This window comes from Gavia stellata, chromosome 3 (genome assembly GCF_030936135.1).
Source record: "Gavia stellata isolate bGavSte3 chromosome 3, bGavSte3.hap2, whole genome shotgun sequence".
NCBI lineage: Eukaryota > Metazoa > Chordata > Aves > Gaviiformes > Gaviidae > Gavia > Gavia stellata.
Genome location: NC_082596.1, coordinates 22,293,158 through 22,311,452, shown reverse-complemented (window position 1 = coordinate 22,311,452; position 18,295 = coordinate 22,293,158). Strand labels below are relative to the sequence as shown.

Below are 18,295 nucleotides of genomic sequence, written 5' to 3'. Positions count from 1 at the left end.
AGGACACGTGCAGGATAACCAAGGGATCAGGCCCAGCCAGCACGGGTTCATGAAAGGCAGGTCCTGCTTGACCAACCTGATCTCCTTCTATGACCAGGTGACCCGCCTAGTGCATGAGGGGAAGGCTGTCGATGTTGTCTGCTTGGACTTCAGTAAAGCCTTCGACACTGTCTCCCACAGTATTCTCCTGGAGAAGCTGGCGACTCGTGGCTTAGACAGGTACACTCTTCGCTGGGTTAAAAACTGGCTGGATGGCCGAGCCCAGAGAGTTGTGGTAAATGGAGCGAAATCCAGTTGGCAGCCGGTCACAAGCGGAGTCCTCCAGGGCTCAGTTTTGGGGCCGGTCTTGTTTAATATATTTATCAATGATCTGGATGAGGGGATAGAGTGCACCCTCAGCAAGTTTGCAGATGACACCAAGTTGGGTGAGAGTGTTCATCTGCTCAAGGGTCGGAAGGCTCTGCAGAGGGATCTGGACAGGCTGGACCGATGGGCCGAGGCCAATTGGATGAGGTTCAACAAGGCCAAGTGCCGGGTCCTGCACTTGGGTCACGACAACCCCATGCAACGCTACAGGCTTGGGGACGAGTGGCTGGAAAGCTGCCCTGCAGAAAAGGACCTGGGGGTGTTGATTGACAGCCGGCTGAAGATGAGCCAGCAGTGTGCCCAGGTGGCCAAGAAGGCCAACGCCATCCTGGCCTGTATCAGAAACAGTGTGGCCAGCAGGAGTAGGGAGGTGATCGTGCCCCTGTACTCGGCGCTGGTGAGGCCGCACCTCGAATCCTGTGTTCAGTTTTGGGCCCCTCACTACAAGAAGGACATTGAGGTGCTGGAGTGTGTCCAGAGAAGGGCGACAAAGCTGGTGAGGGGTCTGGAGCACAAGTCTTATGAGGAGCGGCTGAGGGAACTGGGATTGTTCAGTCTGGAGAAGAGGAGGCTGAGGGGAGACCTCATCGCTCTCTACAACTACCTGAAAGGGGGTTGCAGAGAGGTGGGTGTTGGTCTCTTCTCCCAAGTGACTAGTGACAGGACTAGAGGAAATGGCTTCAAGTTGCACCAGGGGAGATACAGACTGGATATTAGGAAAAATTTCTTTACTGAGAGAGTGGTAACACAGTGGAATAGACTGCCCAGGGAGGTAGTGGAGTCACCCTCCCTGGAGGTATTCAAGGAACATGTGGATGTGGCATTGTGGGACATGGCTTGATGGGCATGGAGCTGTGTGGTGGGTGTTTTTTTGTGTGGTGGTTTTTGTGGGTGGGTGGGGTTTTTTTGTGTGGGTTTTGGTTTTGGTTTTGTTTTTTTTTTTGGTAATGGTTGGACTTGATGATCTTACAGGTCTTTTCCAACCTTAGTGATTCTGTGATTCTGTGATTCTGTGATGTCTTGCGGGGGAAAACGGACGTGTCAGGTGTCAGACAAGCCACAGAGATGCATGCTGTGAGCCTGGCTCTGATCCCGGTGGTGGCTGAGCTCAGAGACAGGCTCTGCAGGGCAGAGGGACACTCCCTTCCCAACGTTTAGCGATCACACAGAGACACCTGAGCATCCGTTCCACAGGCTCCAAAAATCAGCAGCTCCTTATGATGCCTTTCCTGCCTTAAAACTCTGGGTTCATGCAGGTTAGGGACAAACCTGCCATGATGTGCTGAGTACCGCAGTGATCTCACGTAACAGCGTTGAAGCTTCCCAGTAAAGGAGACTTTTTGATTATTTTCAAATTCTGTCCATATTTTGCAAGTCTCCAGCCTCCTGGTCCAAAAGTACAGCTTTTGTTAATTCTAAGGCTTCATTCTTGACACTCTCTCCAGTTCTTAGATGCAGTCATGCCAAGATCCCAGTGACACATTGCAGCCATTTACCGAATGCTTATAAACATTAACAGGAATACACTATAGCCATACATACAAACACACAAAACCTTGCAGAAACTATGCTTGAGAACAGCTGTGAAATCAATGCTGCAAAAGAAAATTCAAAATGTGGTATTTTCTCACACAGAAGTTTTTGCCGAATATTACATAAATGCTAGCTTTTTAGCACTTGATTTTTTTTATGCTTCTTAAATCAAGAACACAACTCCAAATCTATTCACTGTACAGGGCAATTTTTCTTAGATCTACCAAGAAGATCTGGTGGCACATACTGTTTAAGGATCCTACCTAGGAAGTTAGAATTTGCTGGCCCGGTTTGCTGGCTGTTAGGTCTGGTTCTGCTTGACTCCAGGATGATGAACATCTCCTTTTTAATTATGTTTCCTAAAATTCCTCATTAATTTCTAGGTCAGTAGGAAGAGGTCAAAGCAGACCATCCATGTAAGCAAAGGACAGCTCTGCTCACTGCAAAGCTGGAGTCCAGTGGCTTGTGTGCTACCTCTCCTCCCTGTTTCGCTTGCACCACTTTCCCAAACACACAGCAATTTCTACCTACAGCTCCCTGAATACTTCGTGGACATTAATTAACTGAGTTTGCTCCTGTGAAGGAGCTGCTAATTGCTGTTACACTCCCTTTACAGCTGAGTTCAGAGGCCCTGGAGGGAAGCAATTTCCTCAGCCTTCTCAAGCAGAGTGAGAGTGCCAGGGATTGAGCCCACCCTGAGAGCTATTGCCCACCATCAATCCCTGCTGAAGCTATTAAGCACTGAAAACACCCAGCATCTTTCAGGATAGCCCTCAGCACTGGAAAGGATCAGGCCCAAGTGAGGCCAAGGAAAAGCAGGACACTGAGTACAGCAGTCCAAGAATGTCCCAGCTGGCGTCAGATGCCTGCACCAGTCACCCTCAATTCCTGCTGCATGCAAAGCTGATAATGACATAACTAATAACTAATTACAACGAGGAGAAGGGGAAAATGGTGCAGTGAATGCTAGCAGAATTCATAAAGTCAAATGCCAGTAAAATACAGTATGTGTACAAAATAATAGTTTAGTTTCTGGCTACCTGCTGCGTTCAAGCTAAACAAAAGACAAAGTAGTATCTTCAGGATGTATCTGCGAAGACAACTGTTCCCTATTATAGGATAAAATTGCAACAGTTTATTTTATTTAATTAGTATCTCATTTGTTCTAGTATGTTAAAAGGCTAATATGCATATACCTTGATCTTGCATCTTTGGACAAATTGCAGTATAAATATTATATTATAAAAGAAAAAGGAAAGATGTGAGCACTGGACTGTCTCCCATCAAACTGAATTGAATCTCACAGGACTATGTAATTTACAGCACAGGCATGCTGGTAGGCAGAAGAGATGGTGACATGTACAAGCAGTTAGGGTTAAAAGTGTATATGGGCCAATTTGTAGCTGTGCTGTCCCAGGAGAGACGCAAAGAAGGAACGATGCCTCTGAGACACACTTTCTTCCCTCTGTACTGACCTACCTCCAGCTGAAAAAGGACAGCTTCATTCCCCATCCCCGGGCAGCGCGCACACACTGCTCCACCCATTCCTCCCTCCCTGGAAGCTGCTCTGGCTGCTCCCCATGGGTCGAGCCACGCTGCCCTGCATCGGGGTACCGATGGGAAGTTTCCATGCTCCACTCTTTCCCTTCCTGGTGCCCCTGTAAGGCAAAGCTAGTATCTGTGGGGAAGCACTGGGTGCTACGGGAGACTTGCATCCCCTCTCATTCTCTCCTCATACATACACAAACACGTTCATGTACATATGAACCGCTGTGTCTATATAGCAAATGAGAAATCAAACTGTACAAAAAGTAAAATGACAAAAATACTTTGAAAAAAAGATAGAATACCTTTTAGAGTCATCTCTTCCATGTTTATATATGTGATATTGGGGATGAAGATTTGGGTCTCACATGGGGTGGTTCAGCCCCCATGTAAGTCAGACCTGTATTTTTTGCAATGTGAAGTACTATCGATCAGCCAGTTAAAAGCACATCACTGTCAATAGTGTGACCCTGTAACTAACAGTATTTTTGTTTTCCTTTCCTTTTAGTTTGAGCTATCGCAGTGTCAGCAACAATCAGAAGAAAATGGGAACGTTTGTCTCAACAGCCCAGAATCTCTGGGGAATTTTTATATCCGAAAGGAAGCCTGGCTGGAAGTATCTGATGCAGCTTTTTGCAGTTTGCTCTGCAGTTGGCTTCCTCTCAAGCTTTCTCTTATTCCTTGGCATGCACTTCTCCCTGGCACACCACCCTTTGGGTCCCTTATTGATTTCTGGATTCATCTGGATCTCGCTTTCTATTGCGCTCTCCTGTTTCAAGCACCTGCGCTGTTTTAGTGTCCTGTTCCTTCTTTCCTGTGGACTGCAAAATGGCAGGAATGCTCTTATTACTGCTGGCACAGGCATCGTGGTGGCCGGCAACATCCAAAATATTTTTCACAACCTAAAGGTTCTGGCTGACAGTATTACCTGTCATTTGGAGTTTGAGCAATTTGCCTTGATAAAATATTATGTTGAGGCGGTGAAATGGATTTACGAGACAGCCAAGCTTTCCACTGAACTATCTAAACATATAGTGCTCCTAAGGCATGAATTCACACCATCTTATTCAATTTCAGATGATGCATTAAAACAAGAGCTAAATGACACAAAGCAAGAAATCCAGAGAGTTGCTAACCAGATATCTTTTATGCTAACTATATTGCCCTATATAGGCCAGAAAGTATTGCCTATAGCAGGGATTTTTCTAGCTTCTTTTGGAACTGGCCTCTTTATCAAAAAATTTGTGGGCTCTCACAGTGCCAAATTTAAGAATACTTATATTACTAAACAATTCATCGCATTTGATGAGCTTCAAAAGCAACAGCAAAGACCCTGCCTTCTGCCACTTAACAGAAAAGAGAGAAAAGATTATGTCACAATCCCATCTTTCTGCCTAACAAGGAAGGACAGAAAAAATATGCATTATTTTTTTTTCCCGGTAATTATTCATCTTTGCATCTGGCTTCTGTTTGCTGCAGTAGATTATTTGTTTTATTGGTTAATTATTTCTGTGAATAAACATCTCCAGGAAGTACCAGATCTAGAGATTCAACTCAGCCTCTTTCAGCAAGTAAGTACTTATTGGTACTTTATACTTCTTAGTTTAGTGTTGAAAAATTTCCCTTCATCTTCAGCAGCTGCAGGAGCAGACGTACAGCCAATGAGCCATCAGTTATTTCAGGGCATTATCATTCATTTTCTTTCAAAAAGGGCCATTGCCTTTACAGATACGTATGTTGGATGGAACCAGACAGTTCTCTGCACTTTCCAAAGTGTCATCATATTTCTAGAGAATAGTAAATAGAGGAAGAAGGACTTTCATTCCTCCATTTATATACGTGGAGAAGACCGGAAGCTTAAAATTGGAAAGTCACAGTGCTGACATTTGTGAAGCACAACTTTTATAGTCAGAATGCCACTGTGGCACTGATATAAGAGATGCCTACCTTTCTTTTGCTGAGTATGTGAGGAGCTCATCATTTGAAAAAACCATGACTGCATACACATGAAATAATAACATGTTGCTGAAATCTCAAGGTTCTTCTAGCAGAAGCAGCAGTGGCATACAGAACCATAGAGTAATTAGGTTGGAAGGGACGTCTGGAGGCCATCTAGACCAACTTCATGCTCAAAACAGGGCCAACTTCAGAGTCAGATCGGATTGCTCAGAGTCTTGTCTGTGAATACTTCTAAGGCTGGAGATTTCACCACTGGAGTGTGTGACCTGTGTGATGTTGTGTGGGCACAGGAAAACTGTCCAGTTTGATAGCTTGCAAGATCAGGCTTAAAACATTTCCCAAAAGCATATAACCCTTTGATACTTTCAAGATAAAAAGAGTTCAAAGTCATGTTTGACTGTTAGTACAATATAATGTATGCTCTTTTTTCTGACAATGTTTTCTCACTCAGCATTTTCTATTACTTCCTCTTAGAGCTCATAATAATGAGACTTCATTCCCATTTCTCCCCATCCCCCCAAAATTCATCTAGCCAAAAGCAATTCCAGAGAGTAAGGTTATTAAGGTGAGCAATGCAGTAAGTGTGTTGCTTGAAATTACAAGCAAACAGAACAGGACATACAATCTTTGGCAGATTCTCATTCTCGCTTTTCCATACATGACATATTAAACCTCTGAGCTGGTTTCTTCAGCCAGACCACATTTCCTATGACACACTGCTAAACCATTGCAGGTTCAGCTTAGGCAGTGTTGTGGCAGACTGGTGGTCCCCATGTGTCATGGGATGTTCTTCTGGTTGGGACTGAACTATGAAAGAGAAGGAAGACATAGTGCACAGCACTCTTGAAGCATGGGAGCACTTCAGGCAAATGTAAACTACTAATGAAATTAGCTGAAATGGAGTCAAGCTGCTGGTCAAAATCTGTCATACTTCAGGTGATGATATTTTGTATTTTATATCAAAATATCAAACTCTTCCATGGGATAAAAATTAAATTATTGTCCAGTTTTATGTTAACAAAGAGTAGAGAAATTCAGAAACTGTATGGCAGCATAAGCCAAAGGTTTCCAAATTGTGTCAGCGGAAAACCAGTTTTCCTAAAGGATGGAGGCTGCCATCTTCAAATTGTTACCTTTCTAATTGTTACTTTTCTAATTGTTACCTGAATTTTCCTTTAGGAAGGTAGGTGCAAAAGCCATTGGATTCACTCTAACTGTGCCATCAGCACATGTGTAACAAGTCAGACCCATCCTGGAGAGCTCAGATTCCTGTGCAAAAGCAGAGAGACTTTCATCATCTGGTCAGTCAGTCTAATGTGAGACATGTTGAGGAGGCAGATTGCTATGGATGCTAAGGGGGCTTTACACTTCATATAAACCCTGCTCCTGCACATCTATCATCACCAAACCAGCATGCGAAATGGTCCTGGTCCCATGGGATATAGTCCTTCAGAGAAGAAGGGTTCAGGAGAGCTGGTTGGTATTCAAAAATCAGCCCCTCAAAGCTCAAGAATGGTTCATCCCAATTAAATCAAGCAAAGGCAGCAGGAGGCCAGCATGGATGAGCAAGGAGCTCCTGACAAAACTCAAATGTAGAAAAGAAGCATAGAGGAGGTGGAAGCAGGGGCAGGGACAGGGGGCCCCGGAGGATTATAGAGACACTGTCTGATTGTGTAGGGATGGGGTCAGGAAAGCCAAAGCTCACCTGGAGCTGAATCAGGTGAGGCAGGCAAAGGGCAGCGCAGAGGGCTTCTACAGGTCTATCAGCAGCAAAAGAAAGACATGGGGAAATGTGGGTCCACTGCTAAGTGCAGTAGGGGTCCTGGTGACAAAGGACATGGAAAAGCCCAAAGTACTCAATGTCACCTTCAGCTCTGCCTTTACTAGGAAGACCACCCTTCAGGAATCCCAAGCCTTTGAGACTAGAGGGCAAGTCTGGAGCAAGGAAGACTTACCCTTGGTGGAGCAGGATCAGGTCAGGGAACATTTAAACAAAGTAAGTCCATGGGACCTGATGGGAGGCAGCCACGGGTGCTGAGGGGGCTGGCTGATGTCGCTGTGAGGCTACTCTTGATTATCTTTGAGTGGTCATGGTACCTGGGAGAGGCTCCTGAGAACTGGAAAAAAGCAAATGTCACTCCCACCTTCAAGAAGGGCAAGGAGTAGGATCCAAGGAACTACAATCTGGTCAGCCTCACCTTGAACCCTGGGAAGGTGATGGAGTATATAATCGTGGAAGCCATTTCCAAATATGTTAGGGCCAAGAAGGCTATTAGGAGTATTCAGCATGGATTTACAAAGGCTAAATCATGCTTGACCATCCTAACAGCCTTCAATACGATCACTGGATTGTTGGATGAAAGAACAGCGGATGCTGATTGTGCATTTATTCCACAACATCCTCATTGACAAACTGATGAAGCATGGTCTAGATAAATGGAGAGTAACGTGAACTGAAAACTGGCTGAACTGCTGAACCCAAAAGGTTCTGATTAGTGGCACACAGTCACTTTTGATGTCCCCCAGGAGCAGACAGTGGAACCTATACTGTTTAACCTCTTCATTTATGACCTGAACAGAGAAACAGATTGTAGCCACAGAAGTCTACAGATAATATAAAACTGGGAAGAGTGGCTGAAACACTAGGGGATTCTGCTGCCATTCAGAGGGACTTGAAAAGGCTAAAGAATTGGGCTTACAAGAACCTCACAACATTCAGCAAAGGAAAATGCTATGTCTTGCAGTCCTTGGGGAGGAATAACCCCATGCACTATACGTATTGGGGGCCAACTGGCTGGGAGTCGGCTTTGCAGAAAAAGGTCCTGGGAGTTCAGATGGACACCAAGTTGACCACAAACCTGCAATGTGCCCTTATGGGCAAAGAAAGGGCTATCCTGGGCTGCATTAGGCAGAACGTCGCCAACAAGCTGAGGGAGGTGATCCTTCCCCTCTCCTCAGCACTGGTGAGACCCATCTGGAGTGCTGTGCCCAGTGCTGGGCTCCCCAGTACAAAAGAGCTATGCATATACTGGAGTGACTTGAGTAAAGGGTCAAGAAGATGATTAAAGCACTGGAGCATCTGTCATATGAGGAGAGGCTGAGAGAGCTGAGGATGTTCAGGCTGGGGAACAGGAAGCTCAGGAGGATCTCATCAGTGTACAGAAATACTTGATGGGAGGGTGGCTGTAAGAAAGAGGAGCTAGCCTCTTCTCAGTGGTGCTCAGTGCAGGGACAAGAGGCAATGGGCACAAATTAAAGGAAATTCCATTTCAACATAAGAATTTTTTTTTTTTTTACTCTTCAGGTGATCAAACACAGAGGTTTATGAGACAGGTTATGGAGTCTCCATCCTTGGAGATATTAAAAACATAACTGAACACAGCCCTAAGCAACTTGCTGTAGCCTCAGCTATTCTCTGTGTACTGCTGTGGGTGGTTTTGCCTGTGTTTCTATCCTTTGTACCTTGAGGACAGCCCCTTATCATGACCTGCCTTGGGTGTGACTCAAGTTAGGGCAAAGAAGGAGCTTAGCCCCACTATCCATGGACAGAGGGCCTGAGCCTGGCCCTGTCTGGCTGATTCATGAGTCCTGTACTATGAATTTGCTCTCTTTATGTGAGGTGCTCACTCCTATGGAGAGCTGGTTGACTCTCCCAAAACAGAAAATTATGCAGTCATCAGATTGTTTCTAGTTCCCCAAGGAAGGCTAGTCACATTAAAAAGCAAAATCTAACCTCAACAGATTTGTCATAACAAACTTCAGGACTGCTGATCTCAGGGAGTCTAGAAAGCTGGCTGGGTGAGCAGGACAGACTCAACGACTTCTTGAGAAGTTTATTCTTGGTATGAACAGTAAAGTTCTTTACAACTTGTGCCACTGTTTCATACTGAGTTCCTAATGCAGTTTTTCCTTGCTTATACATTGGTTCAGTTCAGGGATAAAATGTACTGAGATAGATCGGAACAGGATAATGTTAAGGAAAGGCTAACAGGCTGAAAATGGGTGGCATACTTTGGCCACCTGATTTTTCCTCTGAGCATCTAACAGAAGTGCCTGACCTCTGTAAGGTGGTTAGAAGAGTCACAAGGAAGAGCTACATATTCCCCTGACATGGTCAGAAAAGAGGGCTGGGTGATTCAGTCTTCCTACAGTGTTCCTACACACAGAGCAGGAAGTTGCCTGCCAGTATGAAATACTTGTCCCAGCAGCAAGGCTAATTTAGTCCCTCTCATTCAGCATTTCAAGCCACAAGCAGTGCAAGACATCAGCTCTTCTAAGCAAAGGCACCTATTAGAGGAGCAGACGTGGCTTTGTTTATATGCTAACCTTGTGGTCAGAGCACCTGCCTAGGCGGGTGTGGAAGCACTGCTGATCATGTACTGTGCCACAACCAAAGGGACAGACACACTCTGCTCTGCTGTTTTACTCTGAAGGAGGGACCCTCCAACAGAGGATCTGAGCAGATTCATGGGACTGGAAATATATTAAACTATTATAGCCAGATTAGCTAAATATTTGTCTGTCAGAGCCATTGAGAAGGTAAGTTCTTAACAGTCCAAATTGTGGGACAGTCTCCCAAGAGAAATGGTGAAAATGCAGTCTGAAACATTTATAAACAGCCAGTAAATACGTTGTTATGAGCATAGCATATATAGACACTGGATGGACTAGATGATATATGGTTCTTTGTAAATCTGAATGTCCAATGGGAGAAATATGAAGAAAGGAGGGAATAAGTACTATATCAAGTCTTTTTTTTCCCTTTTCTTGTGCAGAGGAATGAGAACAGCTTTGTCATTGGTATGAGAGAGCATATTGCAAAGATTGATCCTTTCAAGATCTCTTTGTTTAAGCGTGACTGCATCCCTCAGCCAGAGCTCACTGTCTCCACGACATGGATCCAGCTTGGAGTAATCACCTTCTTCTTAATCATTTTTGGGTTATTCTCTGGCCTCCTGACCCAACTTAAAATACTCGTGTCAACTTCATTTTATCCTGACACTGAGATGAAACGGATACATTATTTGCATGCAAAATTACTCAAGAAAAGAGCAAAGCTCCAAGAGAAAACTGGGAAGAACATGTTTGCTAGAACGGTAAGCCATCAGCTCTAGGGAACAAAAAAATCTTCTTCTTTCAGGTTAATAGCCAGATCCAGGAAACGCTTGCTAATTTCAGTTATGTGCTAATAGACTTTCCCCAGTGCTTTCCTGCACAGGGTGTGGAGAAAATTTGCCTATCAGTAAGATTAGATCATATCACAGAATCATTAAGATTGGGAAAGACCTGTAAGATCATCAAGTCCAACCATCAACCCAACATCACCATGCCCACTAAACTGTGTCTCGCAGTGCCATGTCTACACGTTTTTCGAACACCTCCAGTGATGGTGACTCCACCACCTCCCTGGGCAGCTTGTTCCAATGCTTCACCACTCTCTCAGTAAAGAAATTTTTCCTAATATCCAGTCTAACCTCCCCTGGCGCAACTTGAGGCCATTTCCTCTCATTCTATCGCGTTACATGGGAAAAGAGACCAACACCCACCTCTCTGCAACCTCCTTTCGGGTAATTGTAGAGAGCAATAAGGTCTCCCCTCAGCCCTCAGCCTCCTCTTCTCCAGACTGAACAACACCAGTTCCCTCAGTCGCTCCTCAAGTCTAGAGACTTGTGCTCCAGACCCCTCACCAGCTTCGTTGCCCTTCTTTGGAAATGCTTTGGACATTGTTTTGTTCTGTCCTTCAACACACATGCATCAGACATGACACAGGTACGCCTAAATGACCATGTGCCAGCAAGAAAATACTCCTCAAACTTAGAGCTCTTCAGAGAAGAAACTTGGTTTTCATGAATGTATGAAAAGTACCTCCAGCTCCAGGTATTTCTGAAATCTAGGCAGCAAATGTTAGGCATTTGTGAGCAGCCTTTTAATATTGAGAAAGATGTTCAGTTGTTGCTTAGCAAAATGGAAGGTGATATATTTCTGCTTTAAAACACAGTAGGAGTGCAACTGCAAATACCATTAAGAAACAGAACTTTTTGCTTCCAAAAACATTCACCCTCTATATGTATGTATATATGCACTAATGGAAATACAAACACACATGCATATATTTATGGCAAATCCAGCTGCAAACACATATAGTTTGCCTTGGTTTGGGTTTTTTAATAGCCTTCAATACTGACTATACAGGATATTAGTGTCTAGGCAATCTCTAACTCAGTAGTACCATGATCATAGCATCATATTTCTGTCTTTTCAGATCAACTTTTGGTTTCCAATACTCAAGGCAAGAGAGGCAGTGAGAAAGAAAGAAAGGAGTGTGGCAAGTGGCAACATGGTGTGAAAAAGACCAAGTGCATCTTTGGATAAGGCTGAGATGCTCTAGCTCCACAGGGACCTGTATTTTGCACCCATCTTTCCTATGGAATTTCAATTTTAAAATTTAAAAATAGGATCAATGGCTAATCAGCAGTATTTTGGAAACATGTGGAAAAGAAGCCATGGGAGATCATGTGCTCTCCACCACAAAGAGCTCGAGGTTGCATTAATACTCATTTTTCATCTTGGGGTCTGCATTGTCGAGTACTTTAGAAAGCCATGGAGGGTCTGTTCTTCTGTGTAAAAGCAATCAACCAGCTTGGAGCTTTTAGGACTACAGCACAAACCTCTTTGGGTTGAGCCAACAGAGGACATAATGGCAGCAGCAGGTTTGTATTCTTCACATTTGCCAGACACTGAAGATAGAAGACACAGCAGAGGTTGTCCATTGGTTTCTGGGCTGGCCAAGAACCTGACTAGTGGTCTTAGATGTTTCTAGTCATTTCTATCAGACTTGACCCTCAACTGCCCCAAACAGCTCACCCTGGTTCTTTCCCATCCCTAGCTTCATACACCTCCTCCTGCTTCTGTAGGGCCAGGGCTCTATATGCCCTGTTAATCTTTTAGCCCAGCTGAACTCCCTCTCCCACCTCAGCTCCCCGACTTACTTTTTCTGATTTGTCTCTCAGAAGTTTCTAATCCTAGTCTCCCATCCGGAATTCCTCACTTGGTTTTAGTCTCCCACTTTCACAGATCCATAGACTGTATCGCTAGTGCAGATTGCCCTGTATTTTTGATGATCATGAGAGAGGTAATGTAGTACACACAGAAGTGAGAATGCTCACAAGAGTTGGAATACAGAGGAATCAGGTGCTGTGGGTGCAAATGAGCTGGTTTTGAGGCGTAGAGGCATACGAGCAGAGGTGAACAATGCTTCGAGTCTTGCAGTCTGAGTGATCTTGCAGAAGTGGCAAAAATGGGCTTAATTTTGTTGCTAAAGCCACCATTGACTTCAAAGAAACAAAACTGAGCCAATACTGAGTGCCTCACCTATTCAACTAACATTGGCAATGTGACCTTCATATGACACAAGGACAAATGCTAAAAGCATAAAGACATGGGAATGGCTTGACTGACATGGCACGAGAGATTTAATGCAGAGCTAAAAATCCACCCAAGACACAGTGTACTCGATTTTCAGCCACCGTCAACTTCCTTCCTTAGGTTGCATAAGAATAGCAAACTCTACTCTGTTCCTTTATAATAGGCGCATGGTCCCAGGACAGCCATTGATCAATGTCTCTGTTACCTGAATGAATAAAGGCTTATTTAAGACTTTCCAGTAGCAAGTGTCAGAAGTTATTTTCTACCTGAAACACTGAAAAACACCAATCCCTTTTTCTTTGGATCTTCCAAACAAAGTATCACTCCTCCATGGACACAGGTTGTTCACGTTGCTGGTGTGCCAACAATTTGTCTCTAGAGAATGGGGTGCTAGATCAATGCCGTGCATTATTGAGGGTTGTGCTGAATGTCTCTGAGTGTCCTGGCTATGTCCTCTTTTGCTGAAGTGCGACAGCCCTGGAAAGTAGCAGAACATCATTCATATCCCAGGTACTACCGTCAAGGACTAGCAGCAAAAAGCATCCTGGTGAAAAAGGAGCAAAATGAAGGGTGTTCTAAATTTTTTTCACAAAACAGACTATCTGTCCAGGTACTATTGGCAAGAGGATATATTCCCTCACTCTTGTTATCATTGCAGATGAAAGGAGAAAAGGAGTCAAATGTCAGCAAAAGCTGAGCATTTTTGGCTGAATCCTGACAAGTTCATTGCTGGTAGGAGTTGGATGTGCTCCTTTCAGTTCAAAAGGACAAGGTGGTAAGAAGCTCTGATCTCCTACGGATTACAATGCCCAAAGGTGGGGGCAGGCCTGATTGACAGTACTACCACAAAACACTACCTGCTTCAGTTGGCACCAGGAGGCAAAAGTTGTCTTGCCTTTCCTGTTTGATGGTGTGTAGCCACCCAGCATACCTTTTCTCTGTTACTCTGCAAGCAGCAAGTGAAAGCTTTGCAGCACACAGGAATGGTTCATCGAAATGACTCAGTCAGGGGTCAACGGTTAGGATATATGCCTAAATGTGTTAGGATTTTGAGTGTGGGAGTACAGTGTCAGGACAATACCATGTCTGTATTTACTTGAGGACATTAAGCCTAGTGGGAGTGACTGATTACGGAAAAGAGCCATTAGGCCTTGGCAGGGTAGGTAAGGTCTTGCAGGGTTTACAGACCAGTGTCGTACCTGAATGCTGGGACTCCCACCACTAACTGGCAGCTTACTGAGTATTGCTTAGCCTGCTCCCTCAAATTGGCAAGAGTCATGGCAGTGATAAAAGGCAATCCTCCTTGGGAAGCTAACTGTAATTCAGTACAAAATGTTCGGCTCTGGTAAACATTTTACCTAGATGCTTGACCCCACTCCCAGTGAAAAAGGACATGGAAAAGCCCAAGATATTTATTTGTCTTGGTCTTTCCCGGTAAGACTGACCTTCAGCCATACCAGGTCCCTCAGACCTGAGGGAAAGTCTGGAGCAAGGAAGACAACCCCGTGAAAGATAACATGGTCAGAGAACACTTAAACACAGTGGACATACTTAAGCTCATAAGACATGATGGGAGACACCCATGGGTGCTGAGGGTGCTGGCTGGTGTCATTGTGAGGTGACTCTTGATTATCTTTGAAAGGTCATGGTGATCAAGAGAGGTTCCTGAGCACTGGAAGAAAGTGAATGTCACTCCCATCTTCAAGAAGGAGAAGGAGGATCTGTGAAACCACAGGTTTGTCAGCCTTACCTCAGTCTGTGGGAAGGTGATGGAGCAATTTCCCCTGGAAGCCATTTCCTAACATAAAGGCCAGGAACCTGACTGGGATATCACCTAAACATAAGAAAAACTTTTTTACTGTGAGGGTAGTTAAATGCTGGAACAGGATGCCCAGAGAGGTTATGGAGTCTCCATCCTTGGAGATACTCAAAACCCAACTAGACACAGCTCTGAGCAACTCAGAGCAGTGAGGTTGGAGTAGATATCTCTAAAGGTGCCTGCCAGCCTCTGCCACTCTGTAGTGACTTTTACAGAAAGCATTGCGGAAAACATATTAGATATGCACAGCAAAAGCTTGTGTTAATTTGTGATTGTGCTGTGCCAGAACCAGGCTGCCACCTCACAAATACTGTTGCCATTACACTCGTACTGGAGTCATGTACTTGAGTGGACTAATGCACTGTTTGCTTCTGTGATTATACACATGCATACCCGTGTGCTGAAGGTGAGCTTGATGGCAGGCAAAGGAGGTAAGTTTGCTCTTCCCCATCTCCCTAAACTTGGGGTACCACGGAAAATGGCACATTCTGCACATTTTTTTTTTAATTCTAAAACAAATTCACCTTCAGTGCCTCAAAGACATTGAGATTATCTCAGTAGTAGAACAGTTCTTACTCCAATCTACAGTATTACGTCTATTCCTTCAGCTGCCCTGTGGTTGGGAACAGAGTAGAAGAAAGACCCAGTAAACTGAGGTCCTCTTTAGTTGTACAGATGAAAAGGCAGGTCTGTCTCTCCCCTGGCATTACACTGAGACATATCTCTCATTCTCTGCAGACCTTTCTTGGTTTCTGTTTTCTTCTATTTGTTTCTGTCCTGTGAGCTGGGGAAGTCTGGGGGTTTGTTTATCTTCAGCTGTCTCCTCTGCAAGTTGTTCAGCTATTCCCTTTGGTCTCTCTGTTTACCATAACCCTCAACCACACGATTACATTGTTCTTTTTTCTTTTTTTTTCAAGTATACAAGTTACAATAAAAAAACAGTATTCCATCCACAATTATTTCTGTTCCTCTTCTTGCCTACCCTCTCACCACATTTCCTGCATTTTATTTTGGCTCTTTTCCCCTGTCTGTCATCTGAAGTCTTCCTTCCTCTTTCCATATGTTTTCTTCTGCTCCAATAGATCATTCTTCCCCATACATAAAAATACGTATTTTTTCTTTCTGCTGAGCACAAGTGAACTACAGGTACAGCTGAAATTAAGGATTTTATTTATTAATTTGTTGGCTTAATGGAAATTTTTAATATCTTTCACGTTACTGGGCATTGTCTCTAACTGCCTCTCTAGAGCTTGTCAGAAATGTATTCATACAGCACCAGCAGCCAGAAGAGTCTGAGGAGTCTGCATTTGGCTTTTGACTGATTCATCCCTTTCCTTCCCCCAGCTCGCAGCAGAGCTCAACTTCCATTTTAAATGCCCTTCACCAGTGTAGAAGCTGTTTGATTTACTGTGAAAAATCTCCCCAAATCTGGTTTGCAAAATTAATGAAAGGCTGACCTGATTGTCTTATGAAGATAATTCAGAGAGACATGCTAGTGCTCCTGACCCTCCTGAAGCACAGTACAAACGAGGCTGTTTCCTTTCAACAACCGTGTTTATAGAACTCTCCTCATCACCACTCCGTACCCCCGAACTTAGCTTTCTTCATAGCTAAGCTAAAGGCTTTTTTTTCTCTGCGCTAGTTTTGTTGCAGTATTGGGCAGCTGGGTGTGCAAAGTCAGAAGATGCTGGGTTTACAACTGCTTTCACCCAGATCCCTGCTCTGTCAATATTGTCACACTGACTCACTTTGTTTTCATCACTGTTTAAATAGCCCAGAGATGCTTGCAGTTAAAGAAGAAATGAACAGACAAAGCCTTTCCTCTGGTTCTGTTTTACATTGCAAAAGTGGAAAGTAAGGATCAAAGTATCACTCTTTGCTGCTGATGAAATAAAGCCTGAAAATCGGGATGTTATTGTTGACTTTATGGGCACAGACTTCAAAATATGTGCACATGCTTCATGGGTGCTGCTGTGCATGAGAGTAACTTCCTTCTCACCTCATTCCTGATACATAATACCAGCCCTGCCCTCCAGTGGCCCAGTAAAGCTACATACCCCAGTGTTGCTACTCTCTGCAGAGATCCCCTGGTACTTCAGGCTGAAGAGAGAATGTGGTGGTGCATTCCTTCAACCCCCCTTTTCCTGAGCCGCTCTACGATCTCAGGAATTCCAGCTAGACCTTGGCCTTTGCACAATGAGTTGGGAAGTTAAGAGTCTCTTGACTGTACCAGAAACTCTTGCATGGCTACAGTGGGGAACGGAACTGACCGTCCCAAGCACTCCTGTTACCCAACTCCAGGCAGGTAATGAGAGCGGGAATAATCAGACATCAGCCTTGGAACATCCCTTACCTGGACTGTAGCCCTAGTGGAATGGTACCAGCGTTTCTGGAATTCCAGTAATGTTCCAGTAAATTGCTGATGACTAAAACCAATCATTTTACGAACCTATAAACAGTGGTCCCAAGTGAGACCCTTTGAGCTCTCCTGGACCACAGCAGGCTGTGACCAGCATCTCCCTCTGCGTGCGGTGCCTCTCAGAGTTTCACGAACTCTCCAGTTTGTGAAATTCAGAGGACAACCACTGAAAGCTGGTGATGGGTCCTGGGCTGAAACCCTCTCCTCCTCGAGGCTCAACCCTTGTTGAGAAATGCTGAGACATTTGAAGTGAGTATTTCACAGAACTCAAGGGGAATTTTTAACAGGTGTACCTTTATATATATCTCTATATATATATATTTGTGTCTCTGTGCATGCGTGTGTGAATCAGTTTGAATATTTGAGAGCAAATATAGTATTACCATTTCAAATCTGTAATCAAGCCACTGTTGTGATTGTGGTAAATTCTATTAACTTACTTTGCAAATGTTAAAGTAATCCACGATTAAGTGTTGCTAAAATCTTATGATTTACCTTAAACTGTGAATGAACCTTAGATTGCTCCTAAATGCATATAGTCCTTTAGATATAAACCGTTCACCAAGTCTGAGACTAGGATTAGACCTAGCCGCACCTAGACTCCTCTCTGAGAATTTAGAAAGCAAGGGGGTCTACTCTGAACTGCGTGACTCAACAGGAGGGTCTTCTCTACTCTTTGTATCTCTTCTACTAGACATAAACCATTGTCCAAGTCTGGGACTAGGAGTGGACCCAGCTGGTCTTCTCTGAACCTCGTGACTCAACGGGAGGATTTCTTTGTTCCTTGCACTCTTTCCCTTAGACATGAACTATTGACCAAGTCTGAGACTAAGTCTGGATTCAGCTGCACCTAAACTCCTCTCTGAGAAGTTTAGAAAGCAAGGGGGTCGATTCTGAACCTCATGACTCAATGGGCGGGTTCTCTTTACCCTTTTATTTCTCCAGTCTCTCTGTATAAATAATTCTGATTCAATCTTAATTTGATTTTCCTTTGTATGTTTTAGTAAGTAATAGAGTGAACCTTACCATCAAATTCTGTTAAGTTACATTTTTATAAACTTCTATTAAAATTGCTTTTGCCAATATCCTTGATGGTGATTCTTTAAGTGGTGTAAACCACTCATTCATGACAGAGAAGCCCTGCAGGTGTAGGTGCTTGCACCACAGCCATGAGCTCTTTACAGGCAGTGAAATGATAGCCAACAGATAACCAGACAATAAACACATAC

At 44.1% G+C, this 18,295-nt stretch overlaps 1 protein-coding gene across 1 annotated transcript; it reads left to right on the top strand.

The window, feature by feature from the left end:
• Nucleotides 1-3,989: 3,989 nt before the first annotated feature.
• On the top strand, nt 3,990-11,749 carry DCSTAMP (dendrocyte expressed seven transmembrane protein). The gene is made up of 3 exons (XM_059836338.1): nt 3,990-5,015; nt 10,179-10,499; nt 11,666-11,749. Exons 1-3 carry the CDS (start codon nt 3,990-3,992, stop codon nt 11,747-11,749), a joined length of 1,431 nt encoding a protein of 476 aa, XP_059692321.1.
• The last annotated feature ends 6,546 nt before the right edge of the window (nt 11,750-18,295 follow it).